At 46.4% G+C, this 15,977-nt stretch overlaps 1 protein-coding gene across 2 annotated transcripts in view; it reads left to right on the forward strand.

Moving 5' to 3' along the window:
• Positions 1 to 11,995: 11,995 nt before the first annotated feature.
• Positions 11,996 to 15,977, forward strand: part of bnip2 (BCL2 interacting protein 2) — a 33,189-nt gene continuing 29,207 nt past the window's right edge. The window contains exon 1 of one of the 2 annotated variants that reach the window (XM_063197739.1): positions 11,996 to 13,051. In XM_063197739.1, coding sequence (XP_063053809.1) covers positions 12,648 to 13,051 — 404 coding nt within the window. In that variant the 5' untranslated portion in view covers positions 11,996 to 12,647. The remainder of the gene's footprint in view (positions 13,052 to 15,977) is intronic. The other variant, XM_063197740.1, reaches the window with a different exon arrangement.

Below are 15,977 nucleotides of genomic sequence, written 5' to 3' on the forward strand. Positions count from 1 at the left end.
CTGATTATCATCGACGTTCAAATCTCTTCGAGACTTGGTCTGACCAAGACCATAACAATTACCAGTTCCCAAACGGCTTGATTGACCCGCCTCCCTTGGTTTTTCTTATGGTTGTTTGCTTACCGACAAAGTGGGAGGAGTTTCCGCATTTTCGGGAACTCAGAAAGTATACTGCATTGTTCTTGACCTGACTAGTTGCAATGCTGAAAGTGTTCCATCACTAGGAGGCCACAGCCTGGCTACCTGCCCCCCAAAAATGTCTGCTCTTGCCACTGACCTAAAGTCTAACAGGACACCAAAGCAAGTTGACCAGAAGGGAACTCTCAGGGCACCCAGGGCCAGTGTTGCCAGATTGGGCTGTTTCCCGCCCAATTGGGCTGCTTCGGATGGCTGTGTGCGGGTAAAAATTGCATTTAGCAAAAAAAACAGCCCAATTTTTGCCACAGAAATCAATAGAATTGGGCGGGATTTTGTGCTTCTAGGCGGATTTTGAGCATTTTTTGGGCTGGAAATCATCAGCCTCATCTGGCAACCCTGCCCGGGGCAGTGTACAGGGAGAGAGAGACGTAGCGGCATGGCTAACACAGAGTGACAGACATGACATACGTGATATGTGTAATGCATATCCAGGAGTAATAGGCGGACTGGCCTGGCCTGGCCTGGCCTGCTCTGGCTCAGCTCGGCTGCACTTGGCTGTACTGTGAGGCGCAGGGGCGGCATTAGCATAGCCCGGGACCCTTAGGCTACAGGCTGCTGCGTGGGCCCCCCTGCAGGCCAAATTTGATGACAAAATTGCATAGACAGTGTCATAATTATAAGCTAGAATTTACCGCCAACTGTGGATATTAACAAGGTTTGAAACTGACACGACAGATGCATTTTTCAATATTGCATTTTGTTATAATTCAGCAATTTTTGACTATTGGCTAATCGTGGTTTCGCTGGCCGGTGGGGGCCCCTAGGCTACAGCCACATCTAGCCTGTGCGTTACTCCGGCCCTGGTGCTGTGTGGTGTGGTGTGATGTGATGGAGTTAGCTGTCAAAGGAGAGGCCCAGGAGAGGAGAGGAGAGGCCCAGGAGAGGCCCAGGACAGGCGCAGGAGAGGAGAGGAGAGGCCCAGGAGAGGAGAGTCCCAGGAGAGGCCCAGGAGAGGCCCTGGAGAGGAGAGGCCCAGGAGAGGCCCTGGAGAGGAGAGGCCCAGGAGAGGAGAGGAGAGGCCCAGGAGAGGCCCAGGAGAGGCCCAGGTACCTCCGCCCCTCACTGCTCCAGGGGTCTGCGGGGGCGGCTGGCCGGGGTCTGGGGCTGATTGAAGAGCACAGGAAACGGGTCAGAGGGAGCAAGCCAAGCAGCAGCAGCATCCATCGGACTCATCCAGGAGGACTGGCAAGGCGATTGGTACCAGGGCTCTAAATTAACTTTTTCATCACCAGCCAAAATGGCTAACTGATGTGAATCTTACTAGCCAAACACACACTCCCTAATGGCTCAAAAAAGTGGTGAGTAAGTTGGTCTTTTTTACCAGCCAAACTCAAATTTCACCAGCATTTGGCCGGTTGGCTGGTGTTAATTTAATGAGTGCATAACTGTGCGTTAGCACCAGAAATTACCTAAGCAACCGAGTAGCAGATGTCACGGAAGAAGTTTTGCCATGAATTTGCTGTATTTGCTCTGGACATAACATTGACATGTTTGATTTGGCTAATGCCATAACGGCTCTAGCTTGTCAGCCTGGGACATTCGAAGAGCTGAACATTCCAATTGTTTTTTTGCCAAACCACATCATAGCTCATTACCATAATATTAGCTGACTTATAATTGCTGAAATTCGCTCTGGTCCCCCAGGTTGCCTCGCAGTAGATTTGGGGTCCATGGGGGTGACTGGTAGGTCAGCTATTTTTAATCTATGACGATTGCAGTGGCCTGGGACATTCGGGGTGTCAGGTGGGGCAGGTGGGGGTAGATTGGGAGTGGACTGGAGGGGGCTGTCTGGCCGGTTGGCTGTTTCACCCAGAGCAGGATTGATAAAGCTTATACCACTGAGCACAGCGGCTGGACTGGACTAGACTGGGCTGGGCTGGGCTGGGCTGTGCTGTGCTGGACTAGACTGTGCTGTGCTGTGCTGTGCTGTGCTGTGCTGTGCTGTGCTGTGCTGTGCTGTGCTGGGCTGTGCTGGACTAGACTGTACTAGGTTGGGCTGTGCTGTGCTGTGCTGTGCTGTGCTGTGCTGTGCTGTGCTGTGCTGGACTAGACTGTACTGGGTTGTGCTGTGCTGTGCTGTGCTGTGCTGGGCTGGACTGGACTGGGCTGTGCTGTGCTGTGCTGGACTAGACTGTACTAGGTTGGGCTGTGCTGTGTTGGGCTGTGCTGTGCTGTGCTGTGCTGTGCTGGGCTGGGCTGGGCTGGGCTGGGCTGGGCTGGGCTGGGCTGGGCTGGGCTGGGCTGTGCTGTGCTGTGCTGTGCTGTGCTGGGCTGGGCTGGGCTGGGCTGGGCTGGGCTGGGCTGGGCTGGGCTGGGCTGTGCAGTGCTGTGCTGGGCTGGGCTGGGCTGTGCTGTGCTGGGCTGGGCTGGGCTGGGCTGGGCTGGAGTGCACTAAGAGGCTGAGCGATTGAGGGTGTCAGGAAGGGCAGACGGGGGGTTCAGAGGGAGGGTGTCTGGAATCTCTGGATGGTCAACTCCATCATGCAGAGTGGGGTTGCAGATAGCACAACCAGGACCGTAACCAGACATGTTCAAATATCGAGGTCAAATACTGTGTGCTGTACAGCATATTGTTCATTTAGAATGCTTCAAACTCTTCGGTCAAAGTCTTAAGATCGTTTTCATTAATCATTGTCTTGAGGATAAATGGGGGTGCCGTATACTTATTTTATCATTGTTGATCATATAACGCTTTTCATCATGGATAAATGTTACATTTCTGAGAAAAAATACAGAGGACATGACCTCTGTGTCCTCAATGGTAGTTACGGCCATGCAGATAAACCACTGGACTGGACTGGACTGAGCTGCTCTGCTCTGGGGTTGAGCGATTGGGGATGTCAGCCGGGGCAGATGTGGAGCTGGGCAGGGGGTGGGTCTGGGCCTGGCTGCTTTGGCCAGGCCGCTGGAGTGTTCTGTCGAAACGGGCTGCCTGCTTTGTCGAGATGAACTACCACTAGCCCAAACCCAGGAAAACTGACGGGGGTTAGGCGTGGAGGTGTGTGTGTGTGTGTGTGTGTGTGGTTTTTTTTTTTTGGGGGGGGGGTTAACGGTTCCTTTGTCTTCCTGTGTCCTCCTTACATCACATGTATTTGGGATGGGGTGGGGATGGCTATGTCCCCCTTACATCACATATTTGGGATGGGGTGGGGTGGGGGTGGCTATCAGATTACGATATGATTTTATTGCTGACCCCCTAGAAGAGAAACCAGAGTCTAGAGCTACTCCCCAATTACCTGACTCTTGCCATCTGATATGCTCGACGTGGGGTGCCAGACCATTGAGGGACTTGAAGGTGAGGAGGATGACTTTGTGTAGGTGATACGAGAATTTGGCACCAACTCTCTGTGTGCCCTTCAACTGACCCCTTTGCCCCCCCTGACAGAGGACCAAAAAAACTGAAGGGGGAGGGGGAAAAAAGCAGGAAATGAACGTCCCATATTATTTTCACCTCTGAGGTGAGGCCATTTTACAATACGCTTAACAGTAAAGAATGGAACAGGATCCAGAGACTAGAGAAGTGGAAGAGACACCTCCCACACTATCACCTGCTCATTTCACTTATCATGTCTTTTTTTAATTAGGTGCTGAATCCCACATAGAATTAATTAAACTGAAGAAACAATATGCAGCACACAAATATGTTGACTTGTTTATTTAAGGCAAATAAAGCAAATTAAAAATCTGAGAGCATGTCCTTTGCTTCTTCTTCAGTTTACCAGATACAGAGACAAGTGGGATTTGGAAGGAGAAGGGGAGGCCTGTAGCCTACAGGGGTGTCAGGTCCAGAAGGTCTGTCTCTGCCTCTGCCTCTGCCTCTGCCTCTGCCTCTGCCTCTGCCTCTGCCTCTGTCTCTGCCTCTGCCTCTGCCTCTGCCTCTGCCTCTGCCTCTGCCTCTGCCTCTGCCTCTGCGTCTGCCTGTGCCTCTGTCTCTGCCTCTGTCTCTGTCTCTGTCTCTGCCTCAGCCTCTGCCTCTGTCCTGCCTCTGCCTCTGCCTCTGTCTCTGCTTCTGTCTCTGCTTCTGTCTCTGCCTCTGCTTGTTTTGCATGTACCACCACCTCCATTTCAGACACGTCTTGTTGTCGGCGGAGGCCTTAAGCTGGGGCTCCTGTTTCCTGCACCCCAAGTGATTATCAGCAGGTGATTGCTGTCTTGTCAAGGGCACGCCACCCAATTACTCTCTCCTCCCCTCTCACACCACCCGTGCCTTTGCAACACTTTCGTTTACCACAGGACCTGGCTCCTGCTCTGCACTACAATCCCAATACTACACAGCGGTCCTCTGGTCTAAATCCTTATTTACTTTCTTAAGCTTTACTCTAATTTCTATCCTGCTGTTCTGGCCTCATTATATTGCTTCCCTCGGAGCCTGTGGGTTGTTATAGCTGCAAATAATGAATATGGATAGCACAAACATCACTAACATATGATTTTTCCGATGCCAGGAGATCAGTGTGAATCCCCTCGTCCCCCGTTCCCCTAAATTGTTCCTGAGAGGCCTTTTTTATTTGCTGTGAGTGGGCTGCCACCATGTGGCGAGATGGGGAATAGCATCAGGTTGTCATTATGCCAGAACTCATATACATATAATTTACAGTTTTTCTCGATTGCCTACACACAATTTTCGGAATCGGTCTTCGAATTCTCAAAACTCTACACACAAATCTCCGAACCTCACACACAACGGGCCAAACTCTTCACTACCTCTGAAAAATGCACGTCTTGTCTCAAAACAATGTACTCTCTTCTAAAAACCTCATTTTGTCGTCAAATGACACACACAGACAGTCACTACAATACACATTTGCAGACCCATTAAAACACTGTTGGGCACAGGGTAAAACTAATTTCTCCCAGTAACTTGGGCTTTTTTTTGTTCTGGATTGCATGGATACTGTGACATAAGTTGGAAAAACTTCATTCCCACAACACACAAACAGAAACAGAAAGATGTTTATGTCTTTTTCACAAAAACAACACAAAGATAAACCCCACTGCCTATTTGGCAGTACAAAAAACCCATTACATTACTGTATAGCCTATTGCTATGAAAAAAAACCTCTATACTCAACTTGAAACACAGTAGAAACTTATTTTCTTCAGTGTTCTACTTACTAAAGAGGGTATTTTTCTGTAGTAAAATACTGAAATATTGTTTTTAGACTCGGAGTACACAGACGTGTATATATTTTACATATTTTTAAAAATATTTAAAAATTGCACTAATGTATTGTAAAATATTGGGTAACCACATGAAAGTTATGTCTTGTATAACATATTTTTGAGTTCATATTTTTGAGTTCAAAAACTAAACAAATGGGTTTTCTCCTTGCATCCACTCATTTTTCATCAATATGACATGCAATGTGTGTCCTTATGGGGTGATGATTTCAGATTGTAAACCGGTATGAAGAGAGTTTGCCCATGTGATGAGGAAGTGAACATAGTATTACAGTTGATATAGTGTTGTGAATGACAGTGTGTTCCATGAGAAACCCAGTGTTTTTCTTTATGAAAATTGAGTGTAATCCAGGGAATTGTGTGTAATGGTGTGAAAAGAGTGCGTTTTAAAACTGGAATTTGAGTGCTAAGTAGGAATTGTGTTTAGTGTTCAGTGACATTGGTTATGGGAGTTGGGAAATGGGTGAGATGTTCCGAGAATTGTGTGTGAAGTACCAGAACTTGTGTGGAGGCAATCGAGAAAAACTGTAATACAGGTCAGGGAGGCGCTGAACTGCAGCAAAATTCAATTTAGAAACTATAAAGAAATCTTCCCAGGGGTTCCCTTAATCAAAGCCTCACACTGCAGAAGTTAGTTCGCCTTTTGGTGTAGTTTGTTTACTCTGCACAAAATTCAATCAAGGACCGCAAAAGACAAACACAACGCTGTAATAACTTGGCGAAACACATAAATCTATAACAAAATGGTGATAAGTGCCTTGAGACAGAGTAAACAATGGCTGGCGAAAATGTCCCACACTCAGTCCAAAAACAGTGGCAGTAGGGATAGCTGAGAATGTGGCAGAGCTTGATAGTCTTCTTCACTCACAGAGGGAGCCTTAATGATGCTGATAGGCATGCATTGGATTAGAAATGATGTCCTTGGGAAAGACGATATGAATAATATCATATGAACTGCCATTTTTCTTAATGACATTGTTATCGGATGGATTCTCAAAGTAGAATTCCATTATGTAGCTGGCCCTGCCGTGGCCAACCGGTAGGGCACTCATGTACCATGCGGCTGACCCGGTTCGATTCCCGGCCCGGGTCCTTTGCCGGCCCTTCCCCGTCTCTCTCTCTCCACTTGCTTCCTGTCACCACCTTCACCGTCCCATTGTAACAAAGTCAAAAAGACCAAAAAAATATCTAAAGTAAATAAATAAATAAATAAGAATTCCATCATGTGGCAACTCTTGTTATACTTTACCAGACATAATGGATGGTCAGACTTTGAGATTGAACAAAAAATGTTTGAGCCATTATAATTAATTTTCTAACCCAAAGTGACTAAAAGGGGATATACTACGACATGCATTGAACCATTTTGTGAGGTAAGCTGGTTCTCAGACATGCACATTCCACACTGAGCCCAACAAGCACACCAGCATTTCATTAATACGTATGACTCACGTTACTTGTGTTTACATATACAGATTATGGGCTTATTGTGTTTTTATTACACATTTATGTTTACCGATCGGCTATTAGTAAAGAAAACATAACATAATTACAGCACTGTTTGAAACTGGAATGCGTGCTATGGAGTGGAATGGAGCGTGCTATGCGTGCTCTACTGCAAGTCATGTGGCATAGTTTAACTCTCTAATACTCAAGCCACTCTCTAAGAACAGGCCACTCTCCTGCTTTCATCAACACAGGTTTAACTATGGGGTGTGCTGGCCCCATGGTATAGGCCCACAGTTCAAACTGATTGTATGCAGAGGCCGTCCATTCACCTGAGTCTGATTAGATGTTGTTAATAAATAAACAGTTTCCGCTTTCAGGTAGATTGCATTAGTGCATTAGTTGCATCCGATTCGTCATTGTATCTTAAGTGCTGTGATGGTTAATCAATTAATTACATTACATTAGCCTCTTTAGTATGTGACTTGGTGGCCTTAGTCATAATGATGTGCAGTGTCGATGACAGTTTTGGCCGGGCCCGGGACAAAGCCATCTGAAAGGGCCCCCAACCTAAAACCTAGGGCCTATAGGGTAATGAGGATCAGTTCTGGACCACCCCTCTCTCTGGGCCCAGGTCCACCCCCACCCCACACCCCACACCCGCACCCCACACACCCATCTGTTCGCTTCCCTGCCCACACAGACAATAGGTCTAACTGAGTACATCTGGATAATCAAAAGAACAGGATACTAATGGCATTCACTGTATCCCACAGGGCAGAGTTATGTTACAGAATGAATATTAAAATTAAATATTTCATAAGCAATAACAAATCACCATGTCTGGAAGGAAGTCTGGAAGGTGGGGCAGCTTTGTTGTATAAATACACATGTAATGTCCTTGACAGAATGCATCTGAGAGTTGGACTGAATGGCAGCCTAGTAGTCTATAAAATGTTTTTCAGTAAATGGCTCAAAATGTAATAATGACATGTTATTAATGGCACATAACAAATGGAAAAAAGGGAGTCCAAAGTAAAAGTTCAAAGTAAAAGTATCATGATGTTGGCAAAATTAGGAAAAACGATCTGATAAAACAGTCTGAAGAAAATGAGGTCATTGATCATGTCAACCTAATATGGCATGGCATGGCGTGACCAGAGACGATTGATAAGGTAGCTACGTTCATACAGGGCATTGTCCGGAATCCATGTGACGTAAGGTTGTAAGCAGTGGTGTAGTCTACTTTTTTGTGGTGTGTATACTGTATGTTTGAGCATTATTGTGGTGGGTATAGGCCTATATATTTGTGCTATTATATGATTGAATCAATCAATTTTAGGTGGGTATACTGAAATCCCTGACATTTTCAGGTGGGTATACTGCGTATACCTGCGTTGCGTTCTACGTAGACTGCACCACTGGTTCTAAGTTGCATATGGCAGCCATGCCCCTTTAGGAGACTATAGGAGGCCAGCAGAATGAATGGAGATCAATGGAAAATCACAACCATTTATGAGATCAGACGTGATTCACCTCTGTTGCATTGGTGACACAAGGTGCTATATGATTTGTCTTGGTTTCTATATTGAAAATCTTTGGCATTGCTGTTGCACGGTTGTAGGTCTCTCCGTTGCCTGCATGGACCTGGAACAGAGAGAGGAGCTCTTCTCTCCTCATGGCTTTGGATCTTTAAAGGTGCTCTGTGTAATATTTTTAGTAATTATTTCCAAAATTCAAGCTGCCCATTCATAAATGTTACCTTTTCATGCATACTTACCACCACCATTACATTCTAAGTATTCATTATGACTGGGAAAATTGCACTTTTCATACATTTAGAAGGGGATCTTCTTCATTGTCCGCCTTTTTCAATGTCCAGAAATAGACATGTTTAGATGTGTAAATGTGTGAATAGTAGTTCATTATTCAGTAAAAAGTCATGAAAAGATCAAATTTGTCAGTAGACAGCACAGTTTCAATGAGCTGCGTAGTTGCAATACTGACTCTGGCCACCATCCTGCACAGTGCACCTTTAGTAACACTGATGTGTATAGGCACACACACACACACACACACACACACACACACACACACACACACACACACACACACACACACACACACACACACACACACACACACACACACACAATGCATTCCTTCAGCTTTGTACACTAATGGGAGGGCTGTGCACAGGACACTAGTGGTTACCTATATATTATTAAAGGATATCAAAGTTTCTTCTCTCTCCGGGAGCCCCTTGCAGACCTCGACAGCCCACCCAGGGGGTCCCGACCCACAGCTTGGGTACCACTGTTACCGCAGAGATACACCAGCGGCGACGCGATTCAAGCGACAGAGTGTAGCAGCAAGCGATACGAGAGATTGAGGAGACAAGAGTATGTCCGTACAGGCAGAAGGCAAAGCATTCAAGCATTCCCATTGGCTGTGGTCACTGACCTCTATACAGTCATTGGCTGTCGCGGCTTGTCGCCGAACCGCGTCATAGAAAGTTGAAAAGATTTCAACTTCAAATTGTCGCGCTCGTCGCGCAAATCGCTCTAGTCTCCAGAATCGCTTTTGTCTCTCGACTCAATACAAAGTCAATTACTTCCGTCGCGCGACTCGCTCAGATCGCGACTGGTGTACCACTGTTAGAGACACAATTTCATAGCAGGTCTGCTTTACAATTGGAAGATATCTGCGTGAATCAATAAGAAATTCAGGACTGAGGAGTTCTGCAGGTTATCAATAGCCTTAATGAACATAATCAATGGCAATTTAAAATCTGACACACACACACACACGGACCTACAGACACGCACACTCACACTCACACTCACACTCACGCTCACGTACTTGCACGCGCACACGCACACGCACACGCACACACGCACACACACACACACACACACACACACACACACACACACACACACACACACACACACACACACACACACACACACACACTACATTCCACTGTTTTCTGATGAGGTATTTTTTACCCTCTGGATTGAAGCTCTAACTATGTAAACAGTCACCTATAGTGGTCTTACAACAGCATTAGCATTATAAATGTAAGCAGGCCTATATGATGATATAATTGAATAGCGAGAGATCAAAAAGATTACTTAGCAGCCATGGGTTAGGGACGAATTATGCCTCCACGGGGCCCTTGGCGAGACAGCAAGAAAGGCCCCCCTCCATGAATCGTGAGGCGTCAAAAGACTTGGGTGTTTACCAAAGGTGTAAGAGAGCCTTTTGTTGTTGGGGGTTCCTCTAGTGGTGAGGAACGGCACTGCCCTCACGATCCAATTCAATCGCGATTCGGGAGGTAGCGATTCGATTCGATCCGATTCTATGCGATCCGATTCTATGCGATCCAATCCGATCTGATCCGATTCTACAATGCATTGCAATGCTTTACATTTAAGCGAAGCAAATGTTTAATCAGTCATGATGAGGCAATACAAGTAGTCAGATACTGAGCAACAATTTATTGGCTGTTTTCTGTATCAGTCTGTATCAGTCTTGCAATGTTTTGAAGTGCTTTTATTTAATTTAACATTCATTCGCTCCCGAAATATCCATGGAAGTAATTGAAATTCAAAAAAATTGCCGGATCGATTCTGGAACTTGCCGGATCGATTCTGGATCGTCCATGCCCCGCATTAGATTGCATCGCCAAATCGATCATTGCTGACACCACTAGGTTCCTCCCCTGAGAAAATTTGAAAATACGGTAGGCCTAGTTAGTAGTGCCATTTTAACACAATATGAAAACCCGGTCATGGGTAAGCAGTAGGGCGTCAGACTATCCCAAAGGTTGCCGGTTCTACTCCTGACCCGCCTGGTTGGTGCGGGGAGTTATTAAACAGTAGCCAGGCTGTCCTAGTGACGCAAAACTTTCAGCATTGCAACTTGACAGGTCAAGAGCAATGCAAGTACTTTCTGAGTTCCCGAAAATACGGGAACTCCTCCCACTTTGTCTCTAAGCAAACAACCATAAGCAAACCAAGGGAGGTGAGTCAACCATGCTGTTTGGGAAATATTAATTGTTATGCTCTTGGTCAGACCAAGTCTCGCAGAAATTTGAAAGTCGATGATAATCAGGCCAATTAAACAGTGCCCTCCCTCATCCTCCTCCATAACTGGCGTACACATGAGGTCTTTTATTTGACAACATACAGTGTTCCTTCAACTCTGGATTCAGGGGAAATCAGAAATTCAGAATTCATTTGATCATAGCAGATGGGAGAGCAGCAGGACCATCAGGGGAAAGTAAGCTCTGAGGTAAAGGAAAGGATCTGTAAAAGTTTTCAAACTTGGCGGAAGATGCATCCTTTTTAAGTGTCCTCAGGGCCTAACATTAAAGCAAAACTTTTGATTGGCTCACTTTGCCAGCATAATAGCGTCAGAAGTTTTGCCGGTGGCAAATTCTGCAGAATGTTAGTGGTTATTATGGCCAAGGCTGAAACCAGACTTCAGGCTGTTGGACTCCTGTGGTGGTCTGATCACCTGGTTTCAGGGTGTCCTTCCTGACCCACAAAGGTCAATTGTGCAGAAAATATCTTAAAATCTGTGAAGAGCCATTTTTCTTTTTTTTCTCCATCACTTGTTTTTCATATTGTGTGTAGGCCTAGGCCTAGGCCTACTTCATGTTGTCTGTCTTCTACGGCTTGGTCATCATAGCATGCATGCCTACCTATATGTCAAATTTAGGTCTAAACTTGGGTCTAAAACTTAAGCCTATTGAGGGCAAATGCACAATGGGGAAGGGAACAACAGTCCCAACTTCAGAAACGTCAATGAGCACATCGCCTTGCACTGGTGAGGCATAAATGCAATTTTGTTGTGTGCAGTGTGCAGCGTTCTTGTGTACTGTGGAGTGTTGTGTCACAATGACTAAGGAGTTGGAGAGTTTCCCAATGGGGCTTTCACTTTTACTTCACTTAAGAAGTTAGGCTAAATACTTCTATGGCATTTTTCTCAATCATGTTAGGCCTATCCTGCAGTTTTTCATTAATTTAGGGTACCACCAGAATTTTTTACCTCAATTGTCTATGTCCACGCCGACAGAGGGCAATGCTACAAATTTGTATTGGCACATAATGAGAAAGAGGAGATGACGACGTGTTATCCGAATAACAGGGAAGCGAAGACCTGCTGCAGCTCTGACAGTTTTGGAACCCCCCGTCTGAAGGAGGGGACTGGGATTTACCCGGCCCAAACTTCGCGTCGAATACTATTATGGAGCACACGATGATAACAGTTAATAAATAGACTCGTATATTAGATGGTGGGAGAAATACATGATCCAGTGGATGGGTGAAATCCCTGGATCTTGACCTGTTAGCCACCAGATTGACAAAGTTTCCCTTGTCAACGGTAGCCTGCGAGGAAGCTAACGGCTTTAGCAAGCTAGCGGAGCTGGAGCAATCAAGCCGTGAAAAGGAAGGAAAGGGAATAAGGACTGCGCACTGCATGATCAAAGGGCTGACCAGGGAAGTTTACAAGAAACATTCGCGAAACAGCACATTTATCAGTATTGTCTTCTAATAGTTTACAAAGTTTTCGGCAGAACTATGTAACTGGAAGTAAACTAAAGTAAAGTAAACTTTGTTGCCTGACAGCTGCGTGCGGTAAACCAAACGTTACCTAATTCTAGCCCGCTACCGATAGGTTAGCCTAGTGCTGTCGGGGTGGGCAGCAAAAGTAAAGAAACCCAGATTAGGTGGGTTTGTGGTGATTGACTTAAGATATAGCCATCCAACTTAGCTGTTAAGTAAAAGGGGCCAGCACTAATTTAAGCTGCCATGGCCTCAGACGTGATAGAAAGTGAAGTGGAGTTGCTGCAGAACTCTGCTGGAGATATGGGGCTGAACAAAAGCAGCCCAGATCCAGACACACCCAGGACACTTGAAGTGCAAGAAAACAATGCGTCGACAAGTCCACCTTTAACACCAGAATGTGATGGAGATGCGCTCGAAGAAGGGGAAACTGTCGAGACCCTTGATAACTCGTTTTCAGAAGAGGCGATTTTGTGTGAGAACGGGGATTGCGCTGCGCCACACAGTCCGTCCCCAACCCCTCCACCAGTACCTCCGCCACAGCCACAGGAAACGGAGACTCCAGACAATGGACAAAAACAGGAGGAATTGCGAACTTCAACTCCTGTTCAGTTGCCAGAGCTGCAGTCCTCGCCTGATTTAAATGGAAGGTAACTAAAGACTTGGTGTTACTTGCTAACTTTTCGTTGTTTCTTTGAAAGACAAACCGCCACCAGAACAACAAGAACTTTTCCCAGGTGGTCAAACTGTGCTTAGCGTACTCCATCCAAACATGATCTGCAAATGTAAAGAAATTGCCCATGGTGTCTTTTTTTCTTAGTAATAAATTGCCTTGCAATTGCATCTAATTTTGGACATCTTGAGCATTGACCATGTTCTCCAAGAACCCATGGAAATGTATTGGACTTAAATATTTAGGCTACCACAACATCACATTTGCCTGATTTACAAGGGGGAAGTCTTGTGTCAAGGGGTTTATTTCTAGTTTTAAACCAACAGGTCCTGTTACACACTCCGCAGTGGAGTAGGTAGCGCAATATAGGCCTACTGGCTCCAACAGTTAGTTCTGTCCAAACTGTCACTCGCCCAGTCAGCTGAATTGACTGCTCTCTTTCACCACATATAGACTGAGGTGCATGAAGCTTTGGTGGAGTATGTAGGTTAAAGGCATTATCGTTGGTCATGCTGGCCTGACAAACTTCCTCTTATCTGTAGGAAATGTAGTGCAGCTTGTATGCATGTCACTTTCAGAAACCGCCCCCAGCCCTGGTTAAAAAACAGGCCAGGGTGAAACGCACACTGCTCTCTGGCTGTGTGTCAAGTAAGAGACATCACTCCAGGTTACTAATGAATCTGTTGGCCATGCCGTTTTCTCAGCCTCAGCCGGTGAGTTTTTACTTGGCCTGGCCTATCTCTGTAGTACCCTGGGGCGATTGTGCTAACGTCACGGAGGCTACAGCCCACAGTGCCCACTGTCTCCCAGTCTGACACATCCCAAAGTGCTGTGTTCACACGGCATGCCCTGACTAGCATTAGAATCAGCAGTGCTTGTAGATGGTCTGTGTGTGACTTACAGTCTTTCTGCCCTTTCTTTGTCTGCCTCAGTAATGGCGATTTTTTGACGCAGGCACGCCACACACCAGCCTAAATGTTGATAACCNCGCCACACACCAGCCTAAATGTTGATAACGTGGAATACGTGGTTAGATTTTGGGGGATTGAAAGACACTCAAGAACTGTGAAGTCTATTGTTTTTTTGTTTTGTTTTTGTCATGTACATTTCTGCGGGTTTTTTGCTGAGTTCTTTCCCATCCCTGGGTCTCTGTCCTGTCTGCCTGCTCTCTGTCTTGTCTCCCTGCTCTCTGTCTTGTCTCCCTGCTCTTGTCTCCCTGGTCTCTGTCTTGTCTCCCTGCTCTTGTCTCCCTGCTCTTGTCTCCCTGTCTTGTCTCCCTGGCATCTGTCTCGTCTCCCTGTTCTCTGTCTTGTCTGCCTGCTCTCTGTCTCGTCTCACTGCTCTCTGTCTTGTCTCTCTGTGCTGTCTGCCTGCTCTCTGTCTTGTCTGCCTGCTCTCTTTCCTGTCTCCCTGCTCTCTCTGTCTTGTCTCCCTGCCCTCTGTCTGTCTTGTCTCACTGGCATCTTGCTCCCAGCTCTCCGTCCTGTCTCCCTGCTCTCTCTCTGTCTTGTCTCCCTGCTCTTGTCTCCCTGGTCTCTGCCCTGTCTGCCTTATCTCTGTCCTGTCTCCCTGCTCTTGTCTCCCTGCTCTTGTCTCCCTGGCATAGTCCTTGCTTCCTGATCTCTGTCTTGTCTCCCTGCTCTTGTCTTCCTGATCTCTGTCCTGTCTCCCTGGCCTCTGCCCTGTCTGCCTGCTCTCTTTCCTGTCTCCCTGCTCTTGTCTCCCTGCTCTCTGTCCTGTCTCCCTGCTCTTGTCTCACTGCTCTCTGTCCTGTCTCCCTGCTCTCTAGCTCTATCCTGTCTCCCTGCTCTCTGTCTTGTCTCCCTGCTCTCTGCCCTGTATGTCTGCTCTCTGTCTTGTCTCCCTGGCCTCTGTCTCGTCTCCCTGGTCTCTGTCCTCCTGTCTCTCTCCTCCCGTGTGGGCTTGGTTGTCACTCTGCCCCTTTGAAAGGACCAGACAGCTGCCTGCCTGTGTAGGAGAAAAGCTTCCTTTGGGTGGTTTATTTTGGTTCTGGAAGAAGAGGCTTCCCCCGGCCCACACGTGCCAGGTGGAGGGTTTTTATTCCTCTGCTCTCAGTTCAGCCTACTGTGAACAGAAGTAGCCCAGGGCTTGTAGTCAGAACTAGAGACAGTAACTCAATATCACACACACACACACACACACACACACACACACACACACACACACACACACACACACACACACACACACACGCAAGAATATGTTAGCCAAAGGGATGATTTTCAGGTTTTTCCCAAATATGCCGTATTTGAAATGGAAGATTGAAGCGTTAACACCCTACCCCCAAGATAGAGAGTGGCAGCCATGTTCATTTGGGTAAATGTATCTTCAAAGTTCATGCCAAGACAATGAAAAGGTGCCCTGGGTTGGCTCAGTTTGTTTGGGGAGATTAATTTAGGAAGCAGAAGGTTGTGGTTCATGCCCAGACAGGTCTTCCGAAGAGACAGACCTAGGGATGCACCGATAAGCTTACCACTTTTTTGAAAACCGATACAAGTACATTAATGCGTGTACTTGCCGATACCGAGTACCGATACCGATACCTTGTACCACCAAAATGCAATGAAAACAAATGCATGGCCTTGTTTTTTTTTCCACTTGTGATATTTTTATTGTTCATTTCCATGTAGATTTAAATGTTAGTAAATGTATGAGGTGGCACTTTTTTCCATGCTGATTTCAAGTCCACAGAACATGACAAGATTTTGCATTGTTTTGAGTAATAGTAGTACTCGTAGCTGGTATCGGCAAGTGCTTGACGAGTACGAGTATGCGTATAATGAGCAGTATCGGGAGCCGATACCGATACCAATATCGGTATTGGTGCATCCCTACAGACCTGTGTGTTTCTCTCTCTGCCTTATTTTACTTAGCTTGATGCG

This window comes from Engraulis encrasicolus, chromosome 4 (assembly GCF_034702125.1).
Source record: "Engraulis encrasicolus isolate BLACKSEA-1 chromosome 4, IST_EnEncr_1.0, whole genome shotgun sequence".
Classification (NCBI taxonomy): domain Eukaryota; kingdom Metazoa; phylum Chordata; class Actinopteri; order Clupeiformes; family Engraulidae; genus Engraulis; species Engraulis encrasicolus.